Genomic DNA, 26,590 nt, shown 5'->3' on the forward strand with positions numbered 1-26,590 from the left:
CCCCAAATAAAACAAAATCAAGATGCACAAGTACAGACACACAAGAGGGCAGACCTATATAAGATAATGAATTGCTACTACACAGACATTATTTATCTTTTGATTATTTTTGAGTCTTCTTGCAAAGTAGGGCTATAACAAATTTTCAGAAAAGATCTGTTCTTCTGCTAAGTAACAACACACTTTAAAATGTCCAGAATTTTATGCCAATATTACATAGAAAACTTGACAGATAAAAAATTCAAACACATTACTAATTTTATTCATTAAAACATGTATATAAAAGTCCTTTTTAACTACCTAATGAATGTGTCATATCCTAATATAGGGAGTGTCATGGTGTCCACATCTTTGAATATATAAATTATCTCAAACAGTTAAAAAATAAAAGAACAGAGTACAAAAATAAGAAAGAATGAAAATAAGAAAACTTTCTTTTCACAGGACATAACAGAATACATTAAACACTCCCAAGTTATAGATAAAACTTTTTCATTATTATTTCGTGTTAGATAAAAAGTAATTTTACTTTAACTCATTTTATCATTTTTTTTTTTTAAATCAAGAGACAGGATGTTACTCTGTCATGCATGCTGGAATGCAGTCACATGATCATTGCTCACTGCAGCCTTGAACTCTTGGGGATTCTCCAACCCTGGTTCCCAAGTAGCTGGCACTATAGGGGCACATCACCACATATGGCTAATTCTTTTTATTTTTTGTAGAGATGGGGTCTCACTAGCCCAGGCTGGTCCCAAACTCCTATCCTCAAGCTATCTGCCCCCCATCAGCCTCCCAAAGTGCTGGGATTACAGGGGTGAGTTACTACGCTTGGTCCAAATTTTTTGTCTACACAAGGGAAAATCTCTAGTAAAATATGCATAGGTGCCAATACCATAACTGTTCAAACATCCTTATGACTAAAAAGGCACAAAATTTCATCTTTTTAATCACTGCCACCTGAAGTTCAGAAACATCCTAGGGAAAAAAAGGATAAACAACTTCGTCAATAAAGAGGCTACTATTATTTCACTACTGTCTGGGAGATCCATCGTGGGCTTACAGGAATCCAATGGACACTGCCATTACATGTAGAAGTGTTTATCCTCCACCCTTCCACCCTACCTTCCCCTAAGAAAAGGAACTCAAGGGGGCCATGGAAAGGGAAGGATTCTTCCCAGAAAGAAGACCAGACTGCTTTTTCTCCTCTGTCATAGTCCTTACAGAATCAGGCGGCTTAGGGGTTGCAGGGGGTGGGTAGCAGAAATGTGATGTACTACAGAGGAAAGAGTCAAAGACTAGCAGTGGACATTACACATGGAGCCTTCTGTCATAAACCATCTGAGGGCATAATGGCTTCTCTTCATTCACAAAGGAAAATGCTTCAGAGTACTAGACTCCTATACTCTTGATGGTTTAGCAGAAAATCATGTAAACCAAGGAACAACACACACATAAGAACATGTGGCTGTCTCAATAATTATTCTGGACTAAGTCCTAGGAAGAGCAAACCTTCAATGTTACAAATTAACCTGGGGAGTGGGGAGCTGTGAGGATCAAATGAGATAAAATACTGTGAAAGCTACAGAATTCTGTAACATATAAACCTAAGGTTTTATTAGATCATGACTTTCAACCAAATTCCTCTTCTTAGCTGTAAAAATACTGTTCTTTCATGGTCAGTGTTTAGGAGTTGTGCTTGCAAATCACAATTTATCAGATGGCCTGGTCCTTATTAATGTTCTTCTCTTTATGTAAAACTTAGACTAAAAGAAAATCAGTGTTTCTATGATTTTTATCTTTTTTGCTTTTTAGAGTTGGGGTCTGGCCATGTTGCCCAGACTGGTCTCAAACTCCTAGACTTAGGCAATTATCCTGCCTTGGCCTCCCAAATTGCTGGGATTACAGGCATGAGCTACAGTGCCTGGCCAGAAGTCAAGGTTTCAAAGAGGTTTTTAAGAAACAACTATGATGAAAGCTTTTAAAATAAAGAGAAAACTACTTGGAAGCTCCAAGAAGGTATTTAACAACTTTTTTCTGTAGTTTTCCAAGGAGGAAATTAGAAGGGAAGCAGTTATTTAATGATTACAACTTAGTTTGTCTAGTTTTCTTTATCTGAATTCGTCTTTCTACTCCAAAACTTAAAAGCACTATAAAGAGACCATCCCAAACAAAGTTAATCAAGAAGTAGGGCTTTCCAGGGTATATGCAAATTTTGCTCGTTAGTAGCCTTCTCTCTCTACTATGTACTAGAAAGAAGATTTAAAAACAAATTGTTCTCAACAGTGTGTCCCCAACCTCCCTACCCTACTCTGCATTGCTTTGAGGCTACGAAAAACACCTTGTTTAAACTAGAGGTTTGTCCAAGCAGAGTAAAAAGCAGGAATCAGTATTTACTCCTTGAAATTTGCCCAATTATCTCTATCACACCTACTCTAGCTTGGAATAGTATACTCAGCTCCACTGGACAGCTCCAATTCTGTGTAAAGACACCAGCTGGAGAAACAACTGCCTGATTCTGTTTTCCTATAATGACAAACACTTGAAAACTAAAACGTGATAGTATTTGAAAAATTAGGTTTCCTATTTTTAATCACTTGAATGGATAAATCACAAATTTCTAATTCAATCACAATGATTCTTCTGTTTTGATTATGTGGTTTAAATACATAGTCAAAATGATAAGAACTGTGTCCAAAATAAGAATAAAAAAGGAACATGCGATATCTTAAAGGTTCTCCTATGAATGCAGCATGTTAGGGTTCTAGGTTTTGAGATCATACTCATATTTGTGAGGTTCCTGGACAAGTGATTTCCTTATCCTTTCATAGCCTATGTTCATTTATTCTATTTGTTTTTATTAGCAGTAGTAATGAATAGTAATTTTACATTTTTTACTCTAGGGAAAATTTGCAATTTTTAATAGAATTAATTTGTTTCAGAAAATTCTGATGATAAAAAATTGATGACAGGATTTATATCAGAAAATAAGTTTCCTTGTTAAAACAAGCTACAGAAAATTGTCTTAGAATAGAAACATCCCCAGATTAAGAAATGTTCACATTTACATGGTATTCCCGAGACCAACTGGGGGCTGTATACTATTTTTCTTTATATATGCTATCATCATAAAGTGCTTTCTATAAACTGATTAATGAGTAAGTCTTGACATACAATTTTTTCAAAAAAATAAGTACATCTGATTTATAAACCTAAATACATCATCAATCACCAAAACTTTACAAATGACTGTAGTTCCACCTTCTCGTCATACAGATGAAGAAACTGAGGCCCAGAGAAATTAAGTGAAAAAATCATCCAGGTTCTAAATCTAAGAGAACAAAATCTAAGGCCTCATATGGCCAAGCTGACACTCTTTCTATTATACCTATGCTAGCGTTTTTGTTTCTGTTTCCAAGTTTCTTTAGATTGAGTATGTTCTGCTTTATTTTTATGCCCATTTAACAAATGAAAAGAACAAGCTAGGTACAAGGTTTTCAGATTTTCACGTTAATTAGTCTCAAATGCTTTGTAAGTTTTGTTTACCAACAACACTTTTCAGGTTTGTAACATTTCTGCCTATTAACTTGCAGGAAAAAGGAAAAGCAAAACAATCTGTGGACACTTGTCATATGCTTGTTGCAAGTGTGCTACTGTACTCATAACATCCACTGGAGGGAAGCAACCACTAGATTTTGAGCCTTACCTGCATTGGTGTTTCACTTCCTTGTCGAAAGTCTTCAATTTGCTGCTGTTGCCAAGGAGCTAAACTGTAAGAATCCTCTGTATTTCTACCTTCCAAAGGATTTGTCCGCAGCTGCTCTGTAAGCCACATCTGAGTCCTTACAGAAGGCTGAATGGGAACTCCACCTACTGCCTGTTGACCAAGCATTAAATATTTTGGAGGTTCAAAAGCCTCTGAGCTTGTCATAATGGGCTTGCTTTCAGGTAAGGCACTATATGTCATGTCTACAGTCTGTCTCCTAAGAGTTGAGGAAGAGGCTCTAAAGTCCTCCTTGCTACAGCTCTCAAATTTATATTTGCAGTCCAGAGTTGATGACCGTTTTTTATTTACTTCCTTGTCCTCTAACCTAAGCATCTCCATACTATCATGTAAACAGCTAGGCCCAACTGTCCTCAGTTGTGATGTTAAAGCCTTAGCCCTCCCTATCTTCTCCAAACCATTCCTTGACTCTTCTCTGCATACAGTGCCACCCTGGCCACAGTTATCCGGGGCAGTGAGTTTGGATAAAGATGACCATTTCCGAAGTGGCCGGAAGTCCTTCATGTCTAGTGAAGAGTCCTGCTCCCCCCTACTGTGGTTTCCCAATGTTTGCATGAGGCTTGTACTCCATTTTGAGCCATCTGGTGTCAAGGATTCCCTAAGTTTGGAAATTGAAGCGCTGGAATTAGACGGCATCACATGGGCAGTAGGAAGAGTAATCAATGATTGACTAGGTTTAAAAGATAATGTGCCACTTGAAGTTGAATGATCTGGAAAGAAAAAAGATGGTCAAATTAGTTAAAATTAACAGACAAAAGAGAATGAGGTAAAATGCAAAATGCCAAAAGAAAAATCTGAACCTGGATTCATACCACAAGCTTTTCTCTTTTTTTTTTTTTTTTTTTGAGACGGAGTTTTAGCTCGTCGCCTAGGCTGGAGTGCAGTGGCAAGATCTCAGCTCACTGCAACCTCCGCCTCCTGAGTTCAAGCGATTCTCCTGCCTCCGCCTCCCAAGTAGCTGGGATTCCAGGTGCCCACCAGCATGTCCAGCTAATTTTTTGTATTTTTAGTAGAGATGGGGCTTTGCCATGTTGGGCAGGCTGGTCTCGAACTCCTGACCTAAGGTGATCTGCCCGCCTCAGCCTCCCAAAGTGATGGGATTACAGGCATGAGTCACCGTGCCCAGCCCAGCACAAGCTTTTCAAAAAGATTTCCTCAAAATGAGTAAATTACTATTATCCTTTTACCTGAAACAAGTCAACATACTTTCAAATTGGATTTTCTAAATATGGATACATAATATACAGCCTTTTACCATCTACTGTACTTACAGGTGAAAAGTTATTTAGAACAGGTTTATATTTACCCTAATTAAAGTATTGTATCTTTAAAAGGAAAAATCCAACTCCTTACTGAGAGGTCTTATTCATAATCCAGCAATGAAGTCGCAGACACAACTTTGTCAGAAAAATGGTATTTTTCAGTGTCTTTCCTGAACTGTGAAAATCTATGCCAGATTTGAACATTTTAGAACCTCCCCAAACTCTAATTGAAATGAGAAATGAGTAAAGGTGTTCCTTCAATAATGAAAAATAGTCCCAAAGGGTTCACTTCCAGTATCATTTAATGGCATATATATATGTGTGTGTGTATACATATGTATGAATATATATGTGTGTATATATATATTTATATTCACACCAAGCTAGAACCTTAGAGTCTACTTTGATTCCTTTCTCTTTATATTTACTAAATCCCCAAGTTATATATTTTTACCTCCAAAATAGCTGAATTTTTATTACTTTAGGTGAGGCCCTCACATCACACTCTTCTATACAAATGAATAGTTTCAATAGACTAAATGAAAGGCTGAAAGATAAGTAAGGGTTTCAATACTCAATAAATTCACCATCAAGTGCCATGTTATCATCATATATATCAAATTAAAACCAAAGACTATAATTCTGTAATCAAGGGATATCTAGAAAGGGGGTAGCAACTTAAATTAGTGTGTGGGGAGGAAGTGAGTGATGGAGACCTTTGCAATTTATTCTGTATCTCCCCACACTGATCAACTCTTATACCAGAAGATACTTATTACTTGTATTCTCTTATATTGTCTTATGGAAAAATTTATGTTGATAAAGTTGTAAGAAAATTCAGATTAAAACGAGCCAGGTAGACTAATTCAAAAAATAAAATTCCAGTGGGTCTTGGCACAGATTTTGTTAACCTGGACAAGAAATGGGAAAAACATTACAAATGAAGGAATATGAGCAAAAGCATTGTAGGGGATATTTATCATATTCAAGACTGCCTATCAGCTTCTAAAGAAACTTCCTGCATTCAGGAAAATTCTCACATTACTGACTCCATCCCTCCCAAAATATATTTCAGACCTCAAAATCCAGTACACCCTGCAACTATGATGCAAACATTCAGAGGCAGCAGCACAAAATTGCGGTTTTGGAAGTAAGTCACATGATAAAATGGACTCAGTGTGGAGCCACCATTTTTGGGTGGTATAGGCAACAGCAGAGGCATCACCTTTCCACAACAGCAGTGATAGACGTGGCCCCACAGTGGCTGCAGAATCAAAATTTCTATCCCACTGGCAGCAGATAGGCAGCTTGGTGGCAGAAGACTGACAGTTCTCATATATGATTTGAGGCATATTATTTGGAAGCTTATCCTTAAGCCTGGTTCTCCAGCCTTCCTAAAAATTCCTTTAGGAAGCACCAAATATCCTTAAGTAAATTTCCTATGTGCTCAACCAGCCTGCAAACAACTTCTGCTAATTGAAAACACTAAATTATCCAATCATGAAGCCAAAAGAATGTGGCTGTATAAGAAGAAAAATAAATCCATGTATCTACAGTATGGAGTTAAAGTACCAAGGAAAGTTGTCAAGGTAACGGCTAGGTAAAGGTGAAGCAGAATTATACACATCTTCAAATGCTCTGTAAGTAAAGAGCCTGGCCTTCATTCAGCATGAAACATGGTATCACTGAGTTTCCAAACAAGGGAGTGAATGATATGATCAAAATTGTACTTAAAATGACTGATTATTCTGACAGCAGAGTCGCCAATGGATTAAAGCAAAACAACTGGCAAACACAGTGATTAACAGACTATTCTGGTAATCAGGAGAACAAGAAAATAAAGGGGAATATGCTACTGAGGGTTGGTTCTAAATAGAAATAGGACATCCCCAAAAGTTTATGAACATTTGTATTCACATATTATAGCATTATATATATCTTACATATATTTTTATTAATATTAGTAAGGGAGTTCTTATACTAAAATAATCAGAGCCTCTAAAAGATATCTTAAAAAAATAAAAAATTAGTCTTGTATCAAGTTGCAGATAAAAATATAGAGCAAAGGTTAAGTAAAACAGTTTTGATTTCATAGAGTAAAACATAGGGCTGGGTGCAGTGGCTCACGCCTGTAATTCCAGCAATTTGGAAGGCCAAGGCAGGTGGATTACTTAAAGGTCAGGAGTTCAAGAACACCTTCACCAACAATAATGAAACTCCATCTCTACTAAAAATACAAAACTTAGCCAGGTGTGGTGGCGGGCGCCTGTAATCCCAGCTACATAGGAGGTTGTGGCAAGAGAATGGCTTGAACCTGGAGGTTCAAGGTTCCTGGAGGCGGAGATTGCAGTAAGTAGAGATCATGCCACTGCACTGCAGCCTGGGTGACAAAGCTAGACTCTGTCTCAAAAAAAAAAAAAAAAAAAAAGAAAAGAAAAATATAGAGCCTTTTTAGATTCAAATTCTGGCTCTATCACTCAGTAGTTATGCGTGCTCAAACATGTTATTTAACAGTTACCTCCTCCATAGAATGGAGATGACAACAGTGAGAATTAAACCAAAACACATAAATATATAGAAGAATTCCTAGGAGAAAGCAAAATGTTATTATTATGTCATTAAAAAGCTACAAGTAAATGTGAATTTCAATGTAACAAACCAAGGATAAATACCCATACATATAAAGAGCTCCAACAAATTAACAACAACAACAAAAAAATACCCTAGCAACTCAATTTTAAAATAGGCCAAAAAAAAAAAAAAAATCAATAAGCAAATCAACAAACAACAAACACAACTAGAGAATATATGTTTTTTAGGGCCGGGCGCGGTGGCTCAAGCCTGTAATCCCAGCACTTTGGGAGGCCGAGACGGGCGGATCACAAGGTCAGGAGATCGAGACCATCCTGGCTAACACGGTGAAACCCCGTCTCTACTAAAAAATACAAAAACCTAGCCGGGCGAGGTGGCGGGCGTCTGTAGTCCCAGCTACTCGGGAGGCTGAGGCAGGAGAATGGCGTGAACCCAGGAGGCGGAGCTTGCAGTGAGCTAAGATCCGGCCACTGCACTCCAGTCTGGGCGACAAAGCGAGACTCTGTCTCAACAAAAAAAAAAAAAGAAAAAAAAAAAAAAAAAAAAAAGAGAATATATGTTTTTTAAAAAATCCTCAAACTCACTAATAGTAAAGGTACATTCTCTATCATACTCAGAAAACTATTAAAGGCTGCAAATATACTACAGTGATGAGAACGTAAACTGTTATAGTCTTTGGAAAAAGAGAAGCAATTTGCACATATCACTGTTTAAAATATGAATACTCATACGTGAACACACATATGTAGATATGTAGAAATGTGCAGAGAAAAGATCCGAAAGAATACATTTAATAAACAAAGGTAACCGCTACATAGTGGAAAGGGGGCAAAAGGAGAAAAATACTTTCACATTTTACTTTATAGAATGTCTTATTTTAATTGTTTTCCAAGGAATATAACTTGACCATGTGGTCAAACTTCTGCACAGGTATTCTGTTGTTCTGTGACCTCGAAGAGTTTAAAATACTTCTAATGTATGAATAATATAAATAGGTAATTTTCTCACTTTCCATGTCACAGCGGAATACTATAAGACCCAGTTTGGCTGCTTCTTCTATCCAATAATGTGCTACTTTCCAATCTGACTTTACTAACTCAGTACTTTCCAAATGCAAAGAAAAATCAGCAATGAATGAAAAATCAATTTCACATCAGACTAGTGTTTATTCCCTAAATCTGAAAGCAGTTGATATATGCTGTCCATAGACTATTATACTGAATATAGAATTTATTCCTAAAATTCCCTTATTACAAATTCTCAAATCTTAGCATTAAAAAAGTTGCCTGAGAGCTGATGCCCTACTCCAAGAGATTATGATCCAGTAAAAGTAGAGAAGGGCCTAGGAAATACCACTTCTCAATAAGTGATTCTGCTGCTTCATTTACTATAACATCATTCCATATGGGTCTGATTCCAGTTCTGAAGTCTTTAAGCTTAAATATCCCAAGTTCAACCATAACCAGTATCTAAGTTCTAGTGTAAAATCTGATTAACTGTGACATTCAGAATTCATTACTGTCAAAACTAAGGATCGAAGTTTTGTCTACTGACATAAATATGCACATAAACACACATGCACACATAACACATAAATGAAAAAAGAATACTTGAAAGAATTAAATATTTAGTATTTATAAGAGAATTAAACATAAGAATTAAAATTTTAAAATTAAATATTTAAGAATATATGAACAAAGAATTAAATATTTTCCCCCAGTATGAGTATCTAGGTGGGAAAGGGGTCATCATTATATCTTAGACAGAAATAAGTCCAGAAAATGTTAACTTTAACTATTTCGACACTTAAAAATGTTATTTTGCCCTAAGGAAACACAGTTAATTAGAGGTAGATACAATGCAATTCCTAATGTGCTTAATTAGGCTACCTAATTGTAGCCACAAATCCCAAATGCAAGTTATTACTACAGTATCTAGCCCACATCTAAGTTACAACAGTGATATCTGAAACCAACAGAAGGTAGTCCTTTTAAAAACTCAAGAATGTGGTTTACAGCATTGACAGTAGGCACAGATGAGCTAATGGTTTCAGACAGATTTAAGTTTTAAAGGCCAGAATATAAGAAAGGGACATTGCTATAACCTGATAATGCAAGTGAGTTATATTTAAGACAAAATATTTCTCAATTCCAGACAAAAACCCAATCTTCTGTTTCACTGTCATGTTATTCTCATCTGGTATTAAATGAAAACACTGACTATCTTCTCTTATATACAGAGATGGTGTCTCTCTCACTCTCTCTCTCTCTCTCTCTGCTCTATCCTTCTGGTAGTAATAATGAATTAAATGCAAAAAAAGACCACTCCCTCCCACCCTCCAGATCTATATTATAGCAATAAATCATGAGTCTTCACAGTTTAAAAAATAATCAGTAAACTATACAACCCTGTATCAAAACATTGATTTAAAATAACATTTCATATACTCATCAGTCAACATAAAATATTATAACAAATATTTTATTTTTAAAAAACTTTTTTATTTAACCACAAAGGCAATTTTGTTTTGTTTGAGACAGAGTTTCACTCTTGTTGCCCAGGCGGGAGTGCAAAGGCACGATCTCAGCTCACCACCACCTCTGCCTCCCAAGTTCAAGCGACTCTCCTGCCTCAGCCTCCTGAGTAGCTAGGATTACAGGCATGCACCATCACACCTGGTAACTTTGTATTTTTAGTAGAGACGGGGTTTCTCCATGTTGGTCAGGCTGGTCTTGAACTCCCAACCTCATGTGATCTGCCCGCCTTGGCCTCCCAAAGTGCTAGGATTATAGGCGTGAGCCACCACTCCCGGTCCAGGCAATAATTTTTATACAACACAATGAGTTTTTTCTCTTCCTGCTAATGCCATAATCATACCATGTTACGTAGAAAAAAAAAAGAAAACAAAAACATTTTATGTTACATGTAACCCATTCTTTAAAAAAAAAAATTACCGTATTCCCAGCACTTTGGGAGGCCAAAGTTGCCAGGTCACGAGGTCAAGAGATCAAGACCATCCTGACCAACATCGTGAAACCCTGTCTCCACTTTAAAATAAATAAATAAATAAATTAGTGGGGTGTCGTGGTGGGCGCCTGTAGTCCCAGCTACTTGGGAGGCTGAGACAGGAGATTTACTTGAACCCGGGAGGTGGAGGGTGCAGTGAGCCGAGATCGTGCCATCGCACTCCAGTCTGGAGACAGAGCAAGACTCTGTCTCAAATAAATAAATAAACATTTCAAAGTATTCTCCATATTTTTAGGTAAATATATTTTAATATTCTAAACCACACACTGCTAGGAACGGGGCTATATAAAGTAATTAGTCATCTGAAGAGTCTCCTAGGAATGTATTATGTACCAGGCATTATGCTATGTAGAAAAGACAATACAAATATATTAATCTCGATAAAAATATGAGGCCGGGCATGGTGGCTCATGCCTGTAATCCCAGCACTTTGGGAGGCCAAGGCGGGCGGATCACCTGAGGTCAGGAGTTAGAGACCAGACTGGCTAACATGGTAAAACACATTTCTATTAAAAATTTAAAAAAATTAGCCAGGCGTTGTGGTGTGCGCCTGTAATCCCAGCTACTAGGGAGGCTGAGGCAGGAGAATCACTTGAACCCAGGAGGCAGAGGTTGCAGTGAGCCGAGATTGCACCATTGCACTCCAGCCTGGGTAACAAGAGCGATACTCCGTCTCAAAAAAATAATAATAATACGAATTAGATCTTCCGCTAAGGGCTTGCAATTTCACAGCTGCAGAGCAGGACTAAAGCTTATGAAGAAACTGCAAAACATCAGACAATGAGAAGTGGTGAACCATGCAGAAAGGGCAAACTATTCACAAAACAACTACCAACGATAGTCAACTTCTCAACAGCAATAATGGAATCCAGAACACAATGGACTAATATCTTCAAAGAGTTGAGTAAACAACTGACATCCAAAAATTGTTTTTGCAGGGAAACTAAACTGTCTTTCCCGATAGAAAAATATATTTTCAGCTAAGCAAAAACAGAATTTGCAGACTCACTGAAAGAACTGCTAAAGTTCCTTGAGTTTATTTCAGAATAAAGAATAATGAATTCTGAGTTGAAAAAAGGAAGAGCAAAGAGAGAAGAAATGGTAAACTTGTGATTAAAAATCTAAAAAAACAGTAACAATAAAATCAGTATCCAACATGTGGGTAAAATAAAAAATATATATACTTAGCAACCATGACATATAACTCACAAAAGGGCTGGCTGGCATTCCAACATTTTATAGTCCTCATATTTACCAGAAGATAATAAAGATTCTGATTACCATTATAGATAGTCAAGTTATGGGTATATATTATAAATCTCTACATTAGAAACCAGAAGATACATAGAGATGGTGTGACTGGATAGTCACAGGCAAAAGAATAAAGTTAGACCCCTATTTCATAGTACCCATGAATATTAATTCAAATGAATCAATAGGCCTAAATGTAACAGCTAAAACTACAAAACTCTTAGAAGAAACTAAATAAAATACATAGAAGAAATCTTCATGACCTTGAGTTAGGCAATAGTTTCTTAGGTACAACACCAAAAGCCCAAGAAACAAAAGAAAATAAAGTTGAACTTCATCAAAATTTAAAAATTTTTTGTTGCAAATAATATCATCAAGAAAGTTAAAAGACAACTCATATAACTGGGAGAAAATTGTAGCAAATCCTGTATCTGATAGGGACTTTTATATAATATTACATAAAGAACCCTTAAACTCTGTAATAGAAACACAAACGACCCAATTTTAAAATGGGCATAAATTATGAGTAGACATTTATCCACAGAAGATATACAAATGGCCTTATTTACAAAGCACATGAAAAGAGGCTCAACATCATTTGTCATCAGAGAAATGCAAATCAAAGCCACAATGATAGTAAAGTGCCTTATTAAAACACACACACACACACACACACACACAATGAGATAACCCCTCATATCCATTAGGACGACTAGACTCAAAATGACAGATAAATGTTGGCAAGGATGTGGAGAAACTGGAATCCTCATACGCTCCTGGTAGGAATGTAAAATGGTGCAGCCCCTTAGGAAACAATCTGGTAGTTCCTCAGAAAGTTAAACACAGAGTTACCATATGACCCAGCAATTCCACTCCTAGGTGTATACCCAAGAGAAATGTAAACATATGTTCACACAAAAACATATACAAGAATATTCATAGAGGCACTATTTTTAAGAACAAAAAGGTAGAAATAATCCAAATTTCCATCAACCAATGAGCAGATAAGTAAAATGTGGGATTACCCATACAATGGTATATTATTTTGCAATAAAATGAAGTCCTGATACATGCTACGGTTCACACCTGTAATCCCAGCACTTTGGGAGGCCAAGGCAGGCAGATCACATGAGGTTGGGAGTTCGAGACCAGCCTGACTAACATGGAGAAACCTCGGAGAACCGCTTGAACCCAGTGGCAGAGGTTGTAGAGAGCCCAGATAGCGCCACTGCACTCTAGCCTGGGCAACAAAAGTGAAACTCCATCTCAAAAGAAAAAAAAAAAAAAAAACCGAAAACGTTATGCTGTGTGAAAGAAGTTGGTAACAAAGGACCACATAATAGATTATTCCATTTATGTGAAATGACTACAATAAAGAAATCGATAGAGACAGAAAGATTAGTGGTTGCTTAGGTCTGGGAGTAGGGGACAGGGAGTAGCAGCTAACGGGTTTCTTTTAGGGGCAGGATGAAAATGTTCTAAACTCAAATCGTGGTAATGGTGGCATAATTCTGAAAACACATTGAAAAATATAACATTGTATACTTTAAATGGGCGAACTATACAGTATGTTAATTGTATCACAATAAAGCTAACTTTTTAAAAGATAGTGTATAACTTCTAATAGACGAAAGAAATGGCATAAAGAAGAGTCAACCAAAAGAAGGCAAGATAGAAAAAACTTGAGAAAGGCAGAATAGAAAACATACAATATGGTGATAAATACATGAAAAAAATGCATGAAAATATAACAATCATCACAGTAAGTGAAAGGCCATTCAAAAGACAAGCATTGCCCAAATATTTGTAATCCAGCTAAATGTATACAAGAGGCACACCTAAAATAATTAAATCCTATTTTGGTATTATGGTATCTGCATAGAGTCTAATTATAAGAAATAATCACACAAAAATAATTGTCAAGAACATTAGGAGAACTATACCTCAGGTATCTGTATCATGAAAAGCATGCTTTCCTGTGCTTTTATTTGTTATATCTCGATAATGAGACACTTTTGTTTGTTTCCATATAGGCAAATGATTGACCTATTCTTTCAGCAACTGTACATAACAGCAATAGTATGCAATTCTGTGTAAATCTTAGTTCTCACTTTATGATCTAACCACAATTACAAATAACCTTGTTTTCTTCACTATTTTATATTTTCATATTTATATCTTCAGAAGCTATTTCAAATCTTCAGACAGAAAAAAATCACTTATTTAAAATAATTATAGGAATATACAAGTCCTTTTTGTACGCTGTCTCTTAGCAACCATTAATAACAAACCAAGAAATTTATTCTTATATGCTTTTATAAAGCAAGATGAAAAGCTGGTGTTAAGGACAATAAGTTCTTCTTCAAAGCTCCCTTGGTCTCTTGCTTTGTACGGAGCCCTTTCTGCTCCATCTGTAATAAGCTCATGTTCCTCAGCTTAATCTGTAACTAACAAACCTCTTACTTTGTAAACAACTCTTTGTTGGCCCAGACATGTCCAAACATTCCTTGAACTTGTTCTGTAGGCAATTCTTCCCACCTCAGCAACAGTCTCTCCCTCCCTTCCTCTCTTAGCAAATTGAACGCTCACCATAGTTAGAAAGTTTAAGTCTTAGCCAATCAGGTTAGATTGTTTGGTCCAACCCCAGCCAATGGGGAAAGGACACAGAAACAGGAACTGCCTTAGGGATAAAAACCCTTCTCTCCTTTGTTCCCTGTGGTCTTGTGATCATTACTGAGGCAGGCACCACCCTTCTGCAGAAGTAAATTGCCTTGCTAAGAAATTGTTTTGCCTGAGAGACGGTTCTTTGCAGCACCGAGCTGAAGAAGAAGAACTCGTCTGGGATACCATTCTCCTACGGGGAAGGGTCTCCAGTCACCTCTCATGAGAAGCGTCCTGCTGCCTCACTGCAGTGGCCTCAGGGGTAGGGAATAGGAACCCACCTGGTGTGAAGAATAAACCCAGACTCTCAGCAACACAAGAAGAAAAAGCCTATAGTACAGATACCATGGTGACGAGATAACTCTGTGCACAGACCAAGGTAAGAAAAGCCAGGGGGTGGGCAGCAAAGTACTTCCTTGGTGTTGAGGACATCCTGGAGGTTGAAAGTGTGTGAATGAGACACACAATTAAGTGCGAAGTGAGTGTGGAGTCCGGATCCATGGTTCTGTGGTCACCTGATATGGCTTAGGGTAGCTTTTCTATCGAGGGTTTATACTGACCTAAATTCCTACGAGGGAAGTGGCCAGAGGACGAAGCGAAAGCAAAGGCGTGCAAGAAACCTCCAACTGGTGGGGCGGGGGGGTGAGCCTCCAGGGAAAAGGTGCAAGAAATCTCTAGTAAAGAGAGGCTGAGCCCCACATACACTCAGGAAACTCGGGTTGAGCCCCTAGAGAAAGGGTGCAAGAAATTTCTATTAGGAGAGGTTGAGCTCCACTGACTCAGGAAGACTCAAGAAGCACCTAAAACTTCCAGGATGGGAAATACCCCAGACAAGGCAGGGAATAAAAAGGAAAAGACAGACAATATAATTCCTTCTGATAGTTCTCTAGGTCTCATGTTAAAATATTGGCGAGATAATGAAAGCACCAAACATAAAAAGCAACAAATAATAAAATATTTTTGCTTTATTTAAACCAAAGAACCTATTCTCAAGCCTTCAGTTTTCTGGCCAAGGTTTGAGTCCAGTGAGGACTGGACTTCTCAACTTTTAATAGAATATGTCAATGACAATAGTCCTGTTTCCCAGGAGGAAATAAATTATGCCCTGTGTTGGCGGCAGGTGCCTGTCATCCTATATCCCCTAAAAACTACAGGAGACAAGCCAGAAACTATTTACCCTTTAAATCACCTTCCCCTGCCAAACACTTCTAACTTCCCTCCCCTTCAAGCAAAGGCAAAAAAAATTAGGAGCTGAAGAAAACCCAGAAGGAAAGTGGGTATTACCAGATGGAAGGGAAATGTTGTCTAAACCTCTTGAGAGAAATATTGTCTAGCTTCATCAAGGAACTCATTGGGGTCCTCAAGCTGTATGTGATGCAGTCCTTAGAGTCTATGGGTGCACAGGAATACACACCTTCGCTAGGTAAGTAGTGGACAGTTGCACAGTGTGCAGAAAAACTAATCAATGAACCCTAAAAAGACAACCTCCTGGGAGAAGAAATCCAGGGTTAAAGCCATGCCAAAGAGTCTAAATTGACTATACTGAAATGCCCCCAATAGGCCACCTCAAGTATTTACTAGTAATAGTAGACCACCTTACCCACTGGGTAGAAGCTCTCCCCTTCCCAAGGACAACAGCCAGTAGTGCAGTCAAAGCCCTATTAGAACATATACCCAGGCACTAGAAATAAAATAGGAATATCATACTCCCTGGAACCTGTCCTCATCAGGGAAAGTAGGGAAAAAAATGAATCAAACTCTAAAAAAATCACCTAACCAAATAAATTCTGGAAACCTGATTACCATGGACAAGTTGCCTGCCTATTGCCTTAACAAGAATCCGAACTGTCCCCCTCAAAAAGACCTTGGTCTGTCTGTCTCTTTCCTCCTTCAGGACTCAAGGCCTCCTAGCAAGATTACGTCCTTGTCAAAGGTTGGAAAGAGGGAAAGCTCAAATCCACCTGGGAAGTACCTTACCTGGTGCTCCTAACAACTGAAATAGCAGTCCGGAAAGCCGAAAAAGGGTGAACCCACCACACTTGAGTGAAGAAGGCCCCACCTCTGGCAAAGTCATGGACCATCACTCCAGGACCAACAGCCTCAAAACTAACATTCAAATGGGTTTGTCTTTTTCTCCTCCCCTTAGCTACTCAAGGATATCTTACTGTTAATGTAACTATGCTTGTCTAGTCTTACCTTGTGGAGATCTCCAAAGTCAAAGACAGTTAGCTTGTGCAGAAAAGTACTTCTGCCCCTCTGTGGAAAGAGTTAATACTCCCATGTCTTGTGTATGGTGGGAATTCTCAGAGGAAGAGTTAGGCAATTGGGGGTTATGTTCTCAGTGGGCAGATGTCCTATGGACTACTAAACATCAGAGTTGGACCTCCTCACAGGGTTGCACTGCCCTAAAACCATAACTACACTTCACCAAAGGGGCCGTCCCCTCTGATTGCCAATCTAATCATTGTAACCCAGTACTTACCCATTGTAAAAATTAAAGATTTAAAGCCAACTGTAGCCATTGAAACACGGTACCAAGATGCAAATGCCCGGCTGGAATGGGTTAAATATTCCATCTGAACACTAAACAAAAGCAATTGTTACGCTTGTGCGACAGGTAGGCCAGAAACCCAAATTGTCCCCTTTCCACTCGGATGATCCTCTGACCAACCGGGCATGAACTGTATGGTAGCCCTCTTCCAAAATCCCACGGCCTGGGACAATAAGGCATGTCAAACCCTCTTGCTGCTATTCCCAGAAGTGAAAAGCCCTGCTGGTCGGCCCCTGAGGGCTATCCAACCCCCTACCACAAATATCAATTTCACCTCATGTCTCACAGCAAGGGGAAAACTTGGCATTCCTTGGGAGTCTAATGGGATGCAGTGAATCTAAGCCTTTTCAAGAGCTAACCAATCAGTCTGCCCTTGTTCATCCCCAAGCGGATGTATGGTGGTACCACAGTGGACCACTACTGGGTACTCCGCCAAGTAACTGGAGCAGCACTTGTGCTCTAATCCAATCGGCAATCCCTTTCACTCTGGCATTTCATCAACCAAGCAAAAAGGACAATCGTGAAAAAAGAAGTACCCCCCACAGGTCCTTTGACCCTCACATTTATATAAATGCCATTGGAGTTCCACAAGGGGTGCCAAATGAATTTAAAGCCCAAAATCAAATAGCTGAAGGATGTGAATCTATATTGTTCTTGTGGGTAACTATAAAGAAAAATGTAAACTGGATAAATTACATTTACCATAATCAACAGCAGTTTGTCAGTTATACTAGGGATGCCATTAAAGGAACAGCTGAACAATTAGGCTTCACCAGCCAGATGGCCTGGGAAAACAGAATAGCCCTGAACATAATATTAGTTGAAAAAGGTGGGGTCTGTGTCATAATTGGGGCCCAATGCTTTTATCACTAACAACACAGCACCCGATGGAACAATTACAAAAGCCTTACAGAGCCTTACCACCCTAGCAAATGAATTAGCCAAAAATTCTAGAATAGAATTCTAGAATTATTCTCTAGTCTCATGGAAAAAATGGTTTAGAAAATGGAAGGGATTCATAACCTTTACTCCCCTTGCAATTGTTACAGGTGTACTCATTCTTGTAGGTTGCTGCATCATAGCTTGCATTCGTAGATTAGTGCAAAGGCTTATAGAAAAAGCCCTCACCAAAACCCCTCTCGATTCTCCTCTACCCTACTCAAATAAGTTCCTACTCCTAAACGAATAAGAAGAACAACAAATCTAAAATATGTTAAACAAATTTGAAGGGGAAGAACTATAAAATCAAGAGGGGGAAACTGTTAAGGACAGTAAGTTCCTCTTCAAAGTTCCCTTGGTCTCTTGCTCTGTACACAGCCCTTTCTGCTTGATCTGTAATGAGCGCTTGTTCCTCAGCTTAATCTGTAACTAGCAAACCTGTCACTCTGTGAACAACTCTGTTGAACCCATACATATCGAAACATGCCTTGAACTTGTTTTGTAGGCAACTCTTCCCACCTTAGCAACAGACAGTCTCTCCCTCCCCTCCTCTCTTAGCAAACTGTGTGTTCACCATACTTAGAAAGGTTTAAGTCTTAGCCAGTGGGGTTAATTTAGATTGTTTGGTCCAACCCCAGCCAATGGGGAAAGGACACAGAAACAGGAACTGTGTTAGGAATAAAAACCCTTCTCTCCTTTGTTAGGTGTGCTCATCAGCATGACTGATGCAGGCAGCACCCTTCTGTAGAAGTAAATTGCCTTGCTGAGAAAACTTCTTGCCTGAGTGCTACTTCTTCTTTGCGGCACCAAGCACTTCTTTCTAACACTGGTTTTTTGTTTCAGTTTTTTTGAGACAAAGTCTCCCTCTGTCACCCAGGCTGGTGTGCAATGGTGCAATCTTGGCTCACTGTAGCCTCAACCTCCTGAGCTCAAGAAATACTCCCATCTCAGCCCCCCAAGTAGCTGGGACTACAGGCATGTGCCACAACACCTGTCTAGTATTTGTATTTATTGTGGAGACATGGTTTCACCATGATATCCAGGCTGGTCTTGAACTCCTAGGTTCAAGCAATCTGCCCCCCCTTGGCTTCCCATGGTGCTGGGATTACAGGCGTGAGCCACCATGCCTGGCTGAAAAGCTGTTTTTTAAAAAAACAAAAAGTCAGGCATTCTGATCTCTAGCCAGATTACTACCAATTTAAAGGACAATTTTATGTATGGCTCAAAGAGGTCAACAATGCAAAGTAAAATATTTTCCAATTCAGTCAAGGGGCAGGGGTGGGCAGGAAGCTGGTCAGGGGAAAAAAAAAACCAAAACAGCTCCTTTTTATATTTACCAAAAAAAAAAAAAAAATAGAATTTTTTTCTTGCCTGCCTTTTAAAATGTCATTCAACTCTACTATTTTCTGGACATCTCACACTAGTTTCAATTTAAGATTAAGTCTCATCAGGCAGTTGACCTGTAGAGAGCCGTAAGTGTTACTTCTCTCCTACAAAAATTTTTACAAATCAAACTGTCATGGGATGTAAGTTTTGAAAACATAAAGTTTCTTAGAAAAAAAAACTATTACTTTATGATAGGACAGATAATAAATGATAATCTTGTCCTTAATCTACCTGCACTGTTTGGACAGCTATGGAGTCAATAATCTCCCTATGTTATAGGAGTTATTAAGAAATTATTTTAGGCAGATAGAGATTTTTTTCTCTTAAGGCAGCTCCAGATACGTTTCTTGCATCACAGAAAAATGATTTGAAGGGCGGACTAGCAAGCTTTGATATGCAAATGCCAGCCATTAGAAAATAGGTCCACTCAATATGGCGATATCCACTTTCTTCTTGTCACTACAAGTGCCTAGCATCGTGGCCACCCCCACATCTCCCCACGTTTGTAGAACATCATGGTGCCCTGCATTTGCATATTAAAAGGTTAGGGTGGGAGGGCCAGATTTTTGTGGGTTACATGAATGACATACCTGGTCAACCCAATCTCCTGAGCCCTATGGAAATCAGACACCAGCTCCTCCAGCCTCCTAAACTGGCTGTTTTCTGCTGCACTCAAGGTTCCCTCTCTCAGCTTGGAGCCCCCCTCCCTCTGTCTCTGTATGGGGGAGCCTCTTCCTTCTTTCTCGCCAATTTATTAAACTCTCTCTGCTCCTTAAAACCACTCCATATATATCCATGTCGTTTTATTTAAACCAGCGTCAGAAAAGGACCTGGTGTTGCCCTCCAGTCATCAGAGCCGTATCATTTCGGTGCACTGGCCGGGAATCCGAGGTACAACATTTGTTGGAGTGGTGATTATACAAGTGAGCTTAAAATCTGTTCTATCATTCCAAGGTGCTCTTGGCCTCTATTTTAAAATCAAAAGGCATCCATCTGCTGGTTAGATACATTTATCGTTGGCTGCTGTTCTAAAGACTCAGATGTGAGGCTTGCTGGTAAGAACATGGAGAACCCCCCAATACCCACAGGTCATTGGGAATTCTAATCAGTTTCCTTTCATGGGGAGACCTCGCCATTGCGCAAGGCTGGAAAAAGTTCTGAGGCAACTGAGCATATCTGGGCAGGGCACACGCTGGTGTGATTCAAAGGCCTCTGGGCTAGACCCAGCGTCCAACAGCCCATTTCAGGTGCTGGCAGAGAATCCTCAGCTATTCAGTCACGAAACTTTCCTTCCTTTTCTATCCACAGTCTCTTACTCTCTCTGCGTTGTGTCGACTGTATGGGAATTTAGTAACCGGGAGTTTAACTCAGGAACGCAATTGCAATCTTCTACAACAGAGGGTTCCTCCCAGACAGTGAGCATTTCTCTCTCAGCCCCTTCGTCTGGAGACCACAATGCATTTCCAGGTCTCTCTACCACTTGTCTGAGGAGCACATAGTATTTCTGAGCCAACAGTGCCACCTAGTGGAATCAGAAATCCTCTACATGAGGCACTTTTTTTTTTTTTCAATGCTAACACCGCAGCTTCCTTTTGCACTGCTAGAAATCAGGCTCTAAGCCTCTTACAGGAATGGGAAAATTCTGCTTTCAACAGTTAGGAATTAAATGTCTCCCATAGCCAAATTTTAGTCTCAATATTGTTCCATCAGCAGGAAAACAGCCATTTGGTTCCTACATTCCTTTAACTCACCTTTTCTGTCTCCAACTGAGACAGTACTTAATTAGTAAGGGGATTTTAACTCCAGAAGTTAACTAGAACCATTTTTCTAAGGGTAAATGCTTTAGCACAGGCCATAATAGCAGGATACAGAGTTGAATCTGGCATAATCCTTGGGGCCTTGCCCAGTTACATAGTTTTCCCTGAGATTTTTTTTTTTTTTTTTTTTTTTTTTAGGGAGGCACACAGGTCACACAAGTCTAGGAGGTCAAAGTGAAATAATAAGCAGAGGACTAGGACTAGTTCGGTGAGTGTGACTAGGCCTCAAAAGTCTAGTTTCTCTGGTGCCACGGCTTGGAGGGTCACACCTACAGCCATGGGCGGCACATTTAACTGGGTGCCGGGACCCAGGAACCAGGGAGGGAAAATAGGGGAATGCCCCCTACTGTTTTCTTCTCCACCCTGAGTCATACACCAAAAGGAAACTAAAAGGACACTTTTATTCTCACTTCTCCGTCTAGATGGGCAACAGATCGTCTTCAGCATGCACTCCTCTGGAATGTATTTTAAACCACTGGGACTCCTTCAACCCTGAGCCTTTGAGGAAAAAGTGACTCATATTCTATTGCACAAGGGAATGGCCTTCTTACTATCTTGAGGACAGACAAACTTGGCCTGCCGGGGGGAGCCTTGATTTTAATATTATCCAACAGTTAGATCTTTTCTCCAAACAGAAGGGCAAATGGACTGAGATCCCCTATGTATAGACTTTCTTTGCCCTGTGAAACAGCCCAGACCTTTACAAGCTCTATACAACCAACCCAGTTCTTTTAGCAGCCACAGGGAATAGTTCCCCAGAGCTAAAGCAGGTTCTAGAGGAGCAATCTGAGACAGCTATTGAATGTCCCAATCCTTCCAGTCCGCCTCCAATCATACTATCAGCTCCTCCAGCTCCACTATCTCCAGTATATCCCACTCTCCCCACTTCACTCTTACCTCTGTAGGAAATGCCTGACAGGAATGGTGCCATGAGGGTTCAAGTTCCCTTCTCATTACAGGACCTTAAGCAAACAAACAGACACTTGGCCCAATTTTCTGATGACCCCAATAGGTATACAGAAATTTTCCAAAATTTAACTCAGGTGTTTGATCTCACATGGAGGGATGTTATATTGCTGCTAAGTCAGACCCTCACTGGGGCTGAAAAGCCGGCAGAGTTCCACAGGCAGCAGAAAAATATGCATATGAGCAACATGCCTCCTATAGCAGACCAAGGAGAAAAAGAGGAGACAAGGAAAGTAAGGAATAAGTGGAAACTCCATTCCCACTAGGAAGGGAAGCAGTTCCGGCAGATAACCCTGATTGGAACTCCAATAACTCAGGAAATCAATGGAAAAGGAAGCACTTCTTAAGGTCTATATTAGAGAGCCTCTGGAAGACCAGGGCCAAACCTCTCGATTACTCTATCTATGATAGATCAAAACCAGATGAGAATCCCACAGCCTTTATGGAAAGGCTAAGGAGAGGCACTAATAAAACACACCTCTTTATCCTGATTCAGTTGAGAGACAGTTAATCCTGAAGGACAAGTTTATTACACAGTCAGCTCCCAATATTGGAAAGAAACTATAGAAACAAGCTATAGGACCAGATAGCACCCTAGAGAACCTCCTGAGAATAACCACTTCAGTCTTTTACAATAGGGATCAGGAGGAGGTCCAAGAAAAGGAGAGGAAATACAAGTGAAGAACAGAGGCTCTAGTAGTAGCGTCGCAAGCTTGTAAAGTTCAGGATCCCTGAGGTGCATCCACTAGCTGTTATCAATGTGGCAAGTCAGGGCATTTTAAGAAGGAATGCCCAGGCAGCAAGACGAAGCCACCTCGACCCTGTCCAGCCTGTGGCGGAGACCACTGGAGACGGATCTGCCCCCAGAGGCAGAGGTCAGTGGGTTCAGAACCAGTCTCACAGATGGTCCAGTACGACTGATGGGTCCCAGGGCTTAAACCCCCAGCTCCAGCGGCTCAGACTGCCATCACAACACAGGAGCCCTGAGGGATTCTGGAAATTGAAAGAAGGAAGGTAGATCTCCTTCTGGATACTGTGCCAGTCTCTTTCTCCTCGTCTCTAATTCAGGGTCCCCCTCTTCCCAGAGCACTACCATAAGGGGTGTATCAGGAAAAACTAACCTGATATTTTTCTCAACCCCTTTTGCAGATGGGGAGACTTACTATTTAAACATGCCTTTTAAATCATGCCTGAAAGTCCCACTCCTTTATTAGGTAGATACATTCTAGCTTGCATGGGCGCCTGCAGCATCTTTACAGCCCCAGGACAAACTCTGTCTCCCCCTGATGGAAGCCAACATTAATTTGGAAGTGTGGGCAACTTAAGGAAGAATAGGTTGAGCTATAACTGCTAGGCCAGTCCAGATCTATCTTAAGGATATCTTCTTTTCCTAACCAGAGATATTATCCCAAAGGCCAGAGGCTAGGAAAGGGCTAGAAGCCATTACTAATAACCTAAAGATGCAGGGCCTCCTCAAACCCTGTAACAGCCCCTGCAACACCCTAATATTAGGAACGCAGAAACCCAATGGGGAATGGAGCCTAGTTCAGGACCTTTGCCTCATTAATGGAGCTGTAGTTCCAACTCATCCAGTGGTCCCTAATCCCTATACCCTGTTAACTCAAATATCTGAGGGAACTAAATGGTTTACAGTCCTAGATTTAAAGGATGCCTTCTACTGTACACCGTTACACCCTGACTCTCAATACCTGTTTGCCTTCGAATATCCCTCCGGCCAGACTGCCCAGTTAACATGGATGGTGCTGCCTCAGGGATTTTGAAATAGTCCTTACCTGTTTCGACAGGCACTGTCACAAGACCTCTCTGAGTTCTCTCATCCTTATGTTAAGGTCTTGCAATACGTTGATGATATTCTGCTCTGTGCCCCAACGGAGGATGCTTTTCAGGAAGGCAATGAAGCTCTTCTCAACTTCTTAGCTAACAGAGAATATAAGGTTTCAAAACCCAAGGCCCAGCTCTGCAAAACCTCAGTGAAGTACACCTAGGCCTAGTGCTGTCTGAGGGGACCAGAGCATTAGGGAAGGAGAGGGTTGAGACTATTTCTTCCTTTCCCTCCCCAAAACCCTCAAGCAACTCAGAGGATTTGGGGGCATTACAGGACTTTGTAGACTATGGATACCTGAGTGTGGTGAAATAGCCTGTCCATTATATAACCTCATAAAAGAAACTTACATAACCTCATAAAAGAAACTCAGGGAGCTAAAACTTATCTTTTAACCTGGGAACCTGAAGCTCAAACCTTGACCAGCTGAAGCAAGCCTTGCTTAAGGCACCAGCTTTCACCCTTCCTACAGGGAAGGGCTTCAATCTGTATGTATGAGAAAAGAAGGGAATGGCCCTGGGAGTATTAACACAGGCCCAGGTCAACAGCCAGTGTGGGTTGCCTAAGTAAGGAACTTGAGTTGGTGGCTAAAGGATGGCCAGCATGCCTCCCAGCCATTGCCTCAGTGGCTCTTTTGGTCCCAGAAGCCTCTAAATTAGCCATGGAAAATGATTTATTTATGCCCCACCTCACGTGGCAGGACTACTGCGCTCTAGGGGGAGCCTTTGGCTAACAGATAGCAGACTTCTTAAATATCAGGCCCTGCTGTTAAAGGGTTCCAACACCCAATTAAAGACTTGTTCTCACCTAAATCCAGCCACCTTCCACCAGGAAGAAACTGGGGAATCTGAGCATGACTGTGAACAAATCATAGTACAGACCTATGCAGCCAGGGAAGATCTCAAGGAAACTCCCCTAGAGAACCCAGACTGGACCCTGTTGACAGATGGGAGCTCTTTTGTAGAACAAGGGATCTGTAAGGCAGGATACACAGTAGTCACTCTACATGACATCACTGAAAGTGCGTCACTCCCTCCAGGCACAAGCGCTCAATTAGCTGAGCTAATCGCTCTTACAAGAACAACTGAATTAAGCAAAGGAAAGGTAGCTAATATTTACACTAACTCCAAATATGCCTTCCTGGTTCTCCCTGCTTATGCTGTCATTTGGAACGAAAGGCATTTTCTTACCACCAATGGATCTCCTATAAAGTATCACAGGTTATCATCCTCAGTTCTCCTTCCATGAGAAACAGCAGTGATGCAATGTAGGAGACATCAAACGGGAACAGATGAGATAGCCAAAGGAAATAGATTAGCTGATCAGGCAGCTAAGTCAGCGGCAAGGAAGGCTCAAGACAACACACTTCAATCAAACCCCTTTAATCTGGGAAGACTCCGTAAGAGAAATTAAACCTCAGTACTCACCCACAGAAATAGGATGGGCCAATTCTCGATGGTATACATTTCAGCCCTCAGGATGGCTACAGTCGCAAGACGGCTAACTCCACGTGCCAGCCTCCAGCCAATGGAAAGTCCTTAAAGTGCTTCACCAAGCTTTTCACTTGGGAAATGATAAAACTCATCAATATGCCCAGAGATTGTTTTTAGGCGAGAACTTACTAAAAACAATCAAGCAAGTTGTTAATGCTTATGAAGTCTGTCTTAAAAATAATCCCCTGAACAGGCGACTCCTTCCTGCTCAAACCCAAAGAACAGAAAGATACCCAAGGGAGGAGTCGCAGACAAACTTCACCCACATGCCAAAGACAAAGAGCATTCAATACCTGCTGTATGGGTAGATACCTTCACTAAGCGGGTAGAAGCATTTCCATGTTGTACAGAAAAAGCCTCTGAGGTAATAAAAGTGTTAGTTAATGAAATAACTCCCTGCTTTCATCTAAGTACCTACAAAGTGATAATGGGCCCTCATTTAAGGCAGCTGTCACACAAAGGGTCTCAAAAGCACTAGGCATAGAATATCATCTCCATTGGGCTTGGAGACCCTAATCCTCAGGAAAGGTAGAGAAAACTAATGATATTATCAAGAGACACCTCAGAAAATTGTCCCAAGAAACTCACCTTCCTTGGGTCACTCTTCCTCCCATGGCCTTACTACGAGTAAGATAAACCCCTTCAAAATTAGGTCTTCGCCTTTTTGAGATGCTGTATGGACACCCTTTCCTTACCAATGATTTTCTATTAGATCGGGAAACCTCTGAGCTAGTTAAGCATGTAACCTCTCTGGCTCACTTCCAACAGGAATTAGCACAATTAGCGAAAGCCCAATCCCAGGAAACAGGGACACCTCTATTTAACCCGGGAGATTTGGTACTGGTAAAGGTTCTCCCTTCTCTCTCTCCCTCCCGAAGCCCAAACTAGGAAGGGCTGTAATTACACTGTTCTTCTTCCAGTTCACCCAACAATAAAAGGTACAGGAATCAACCGACTCATAGATACATCACACTCAAATCAACGCCTGGAGAGCTGAGGGAGCAACCCCCGACAGCCC

At 40.2% G+C, this 26,590-nt stretch overlaps 1 protein-coding gene across 2 annotated transcripts in view; it reads right to left on the bottom strand.

The window, feature by feature from the left end:
* Positions 1 to 26,590, bottom strand: part of CEP85L (centrosomal protein 85 like) — a 179,471-nt gene that overhangs the window by 92,677 nt on the left and 60,204 nt on the right. For both annotated transcript variants that reach the window (XM_025382846.1, XM_025382847.1), the window contains exon 3: positions 3,707 to 4,494. In XM_025382846.1, coding sequence (XP_025238631.1) covers positions 3,707 to 4,494 — 788 coding nt within the window. The remainder of the gene's footprint in view (positions 1 to 3,706; positions 4,495 to 26,590) is intronic.

Source organism: Theropithecus gelada, chromosome 4 (genome assembly GCF_003255815.1).
Source record: "Theropithecus gelada isolate Dixy chromosome 4, Tgel_1.0, whole genome shotgun sequence".
In the NCBI taxonomy this organism is placed as follows: domain Eukaryota; kingdom Metazoa; phylum Chordata; class Mammalia; order Primates; family Cercopithecidae; genus Theropithecus; species Theropithecus gelada.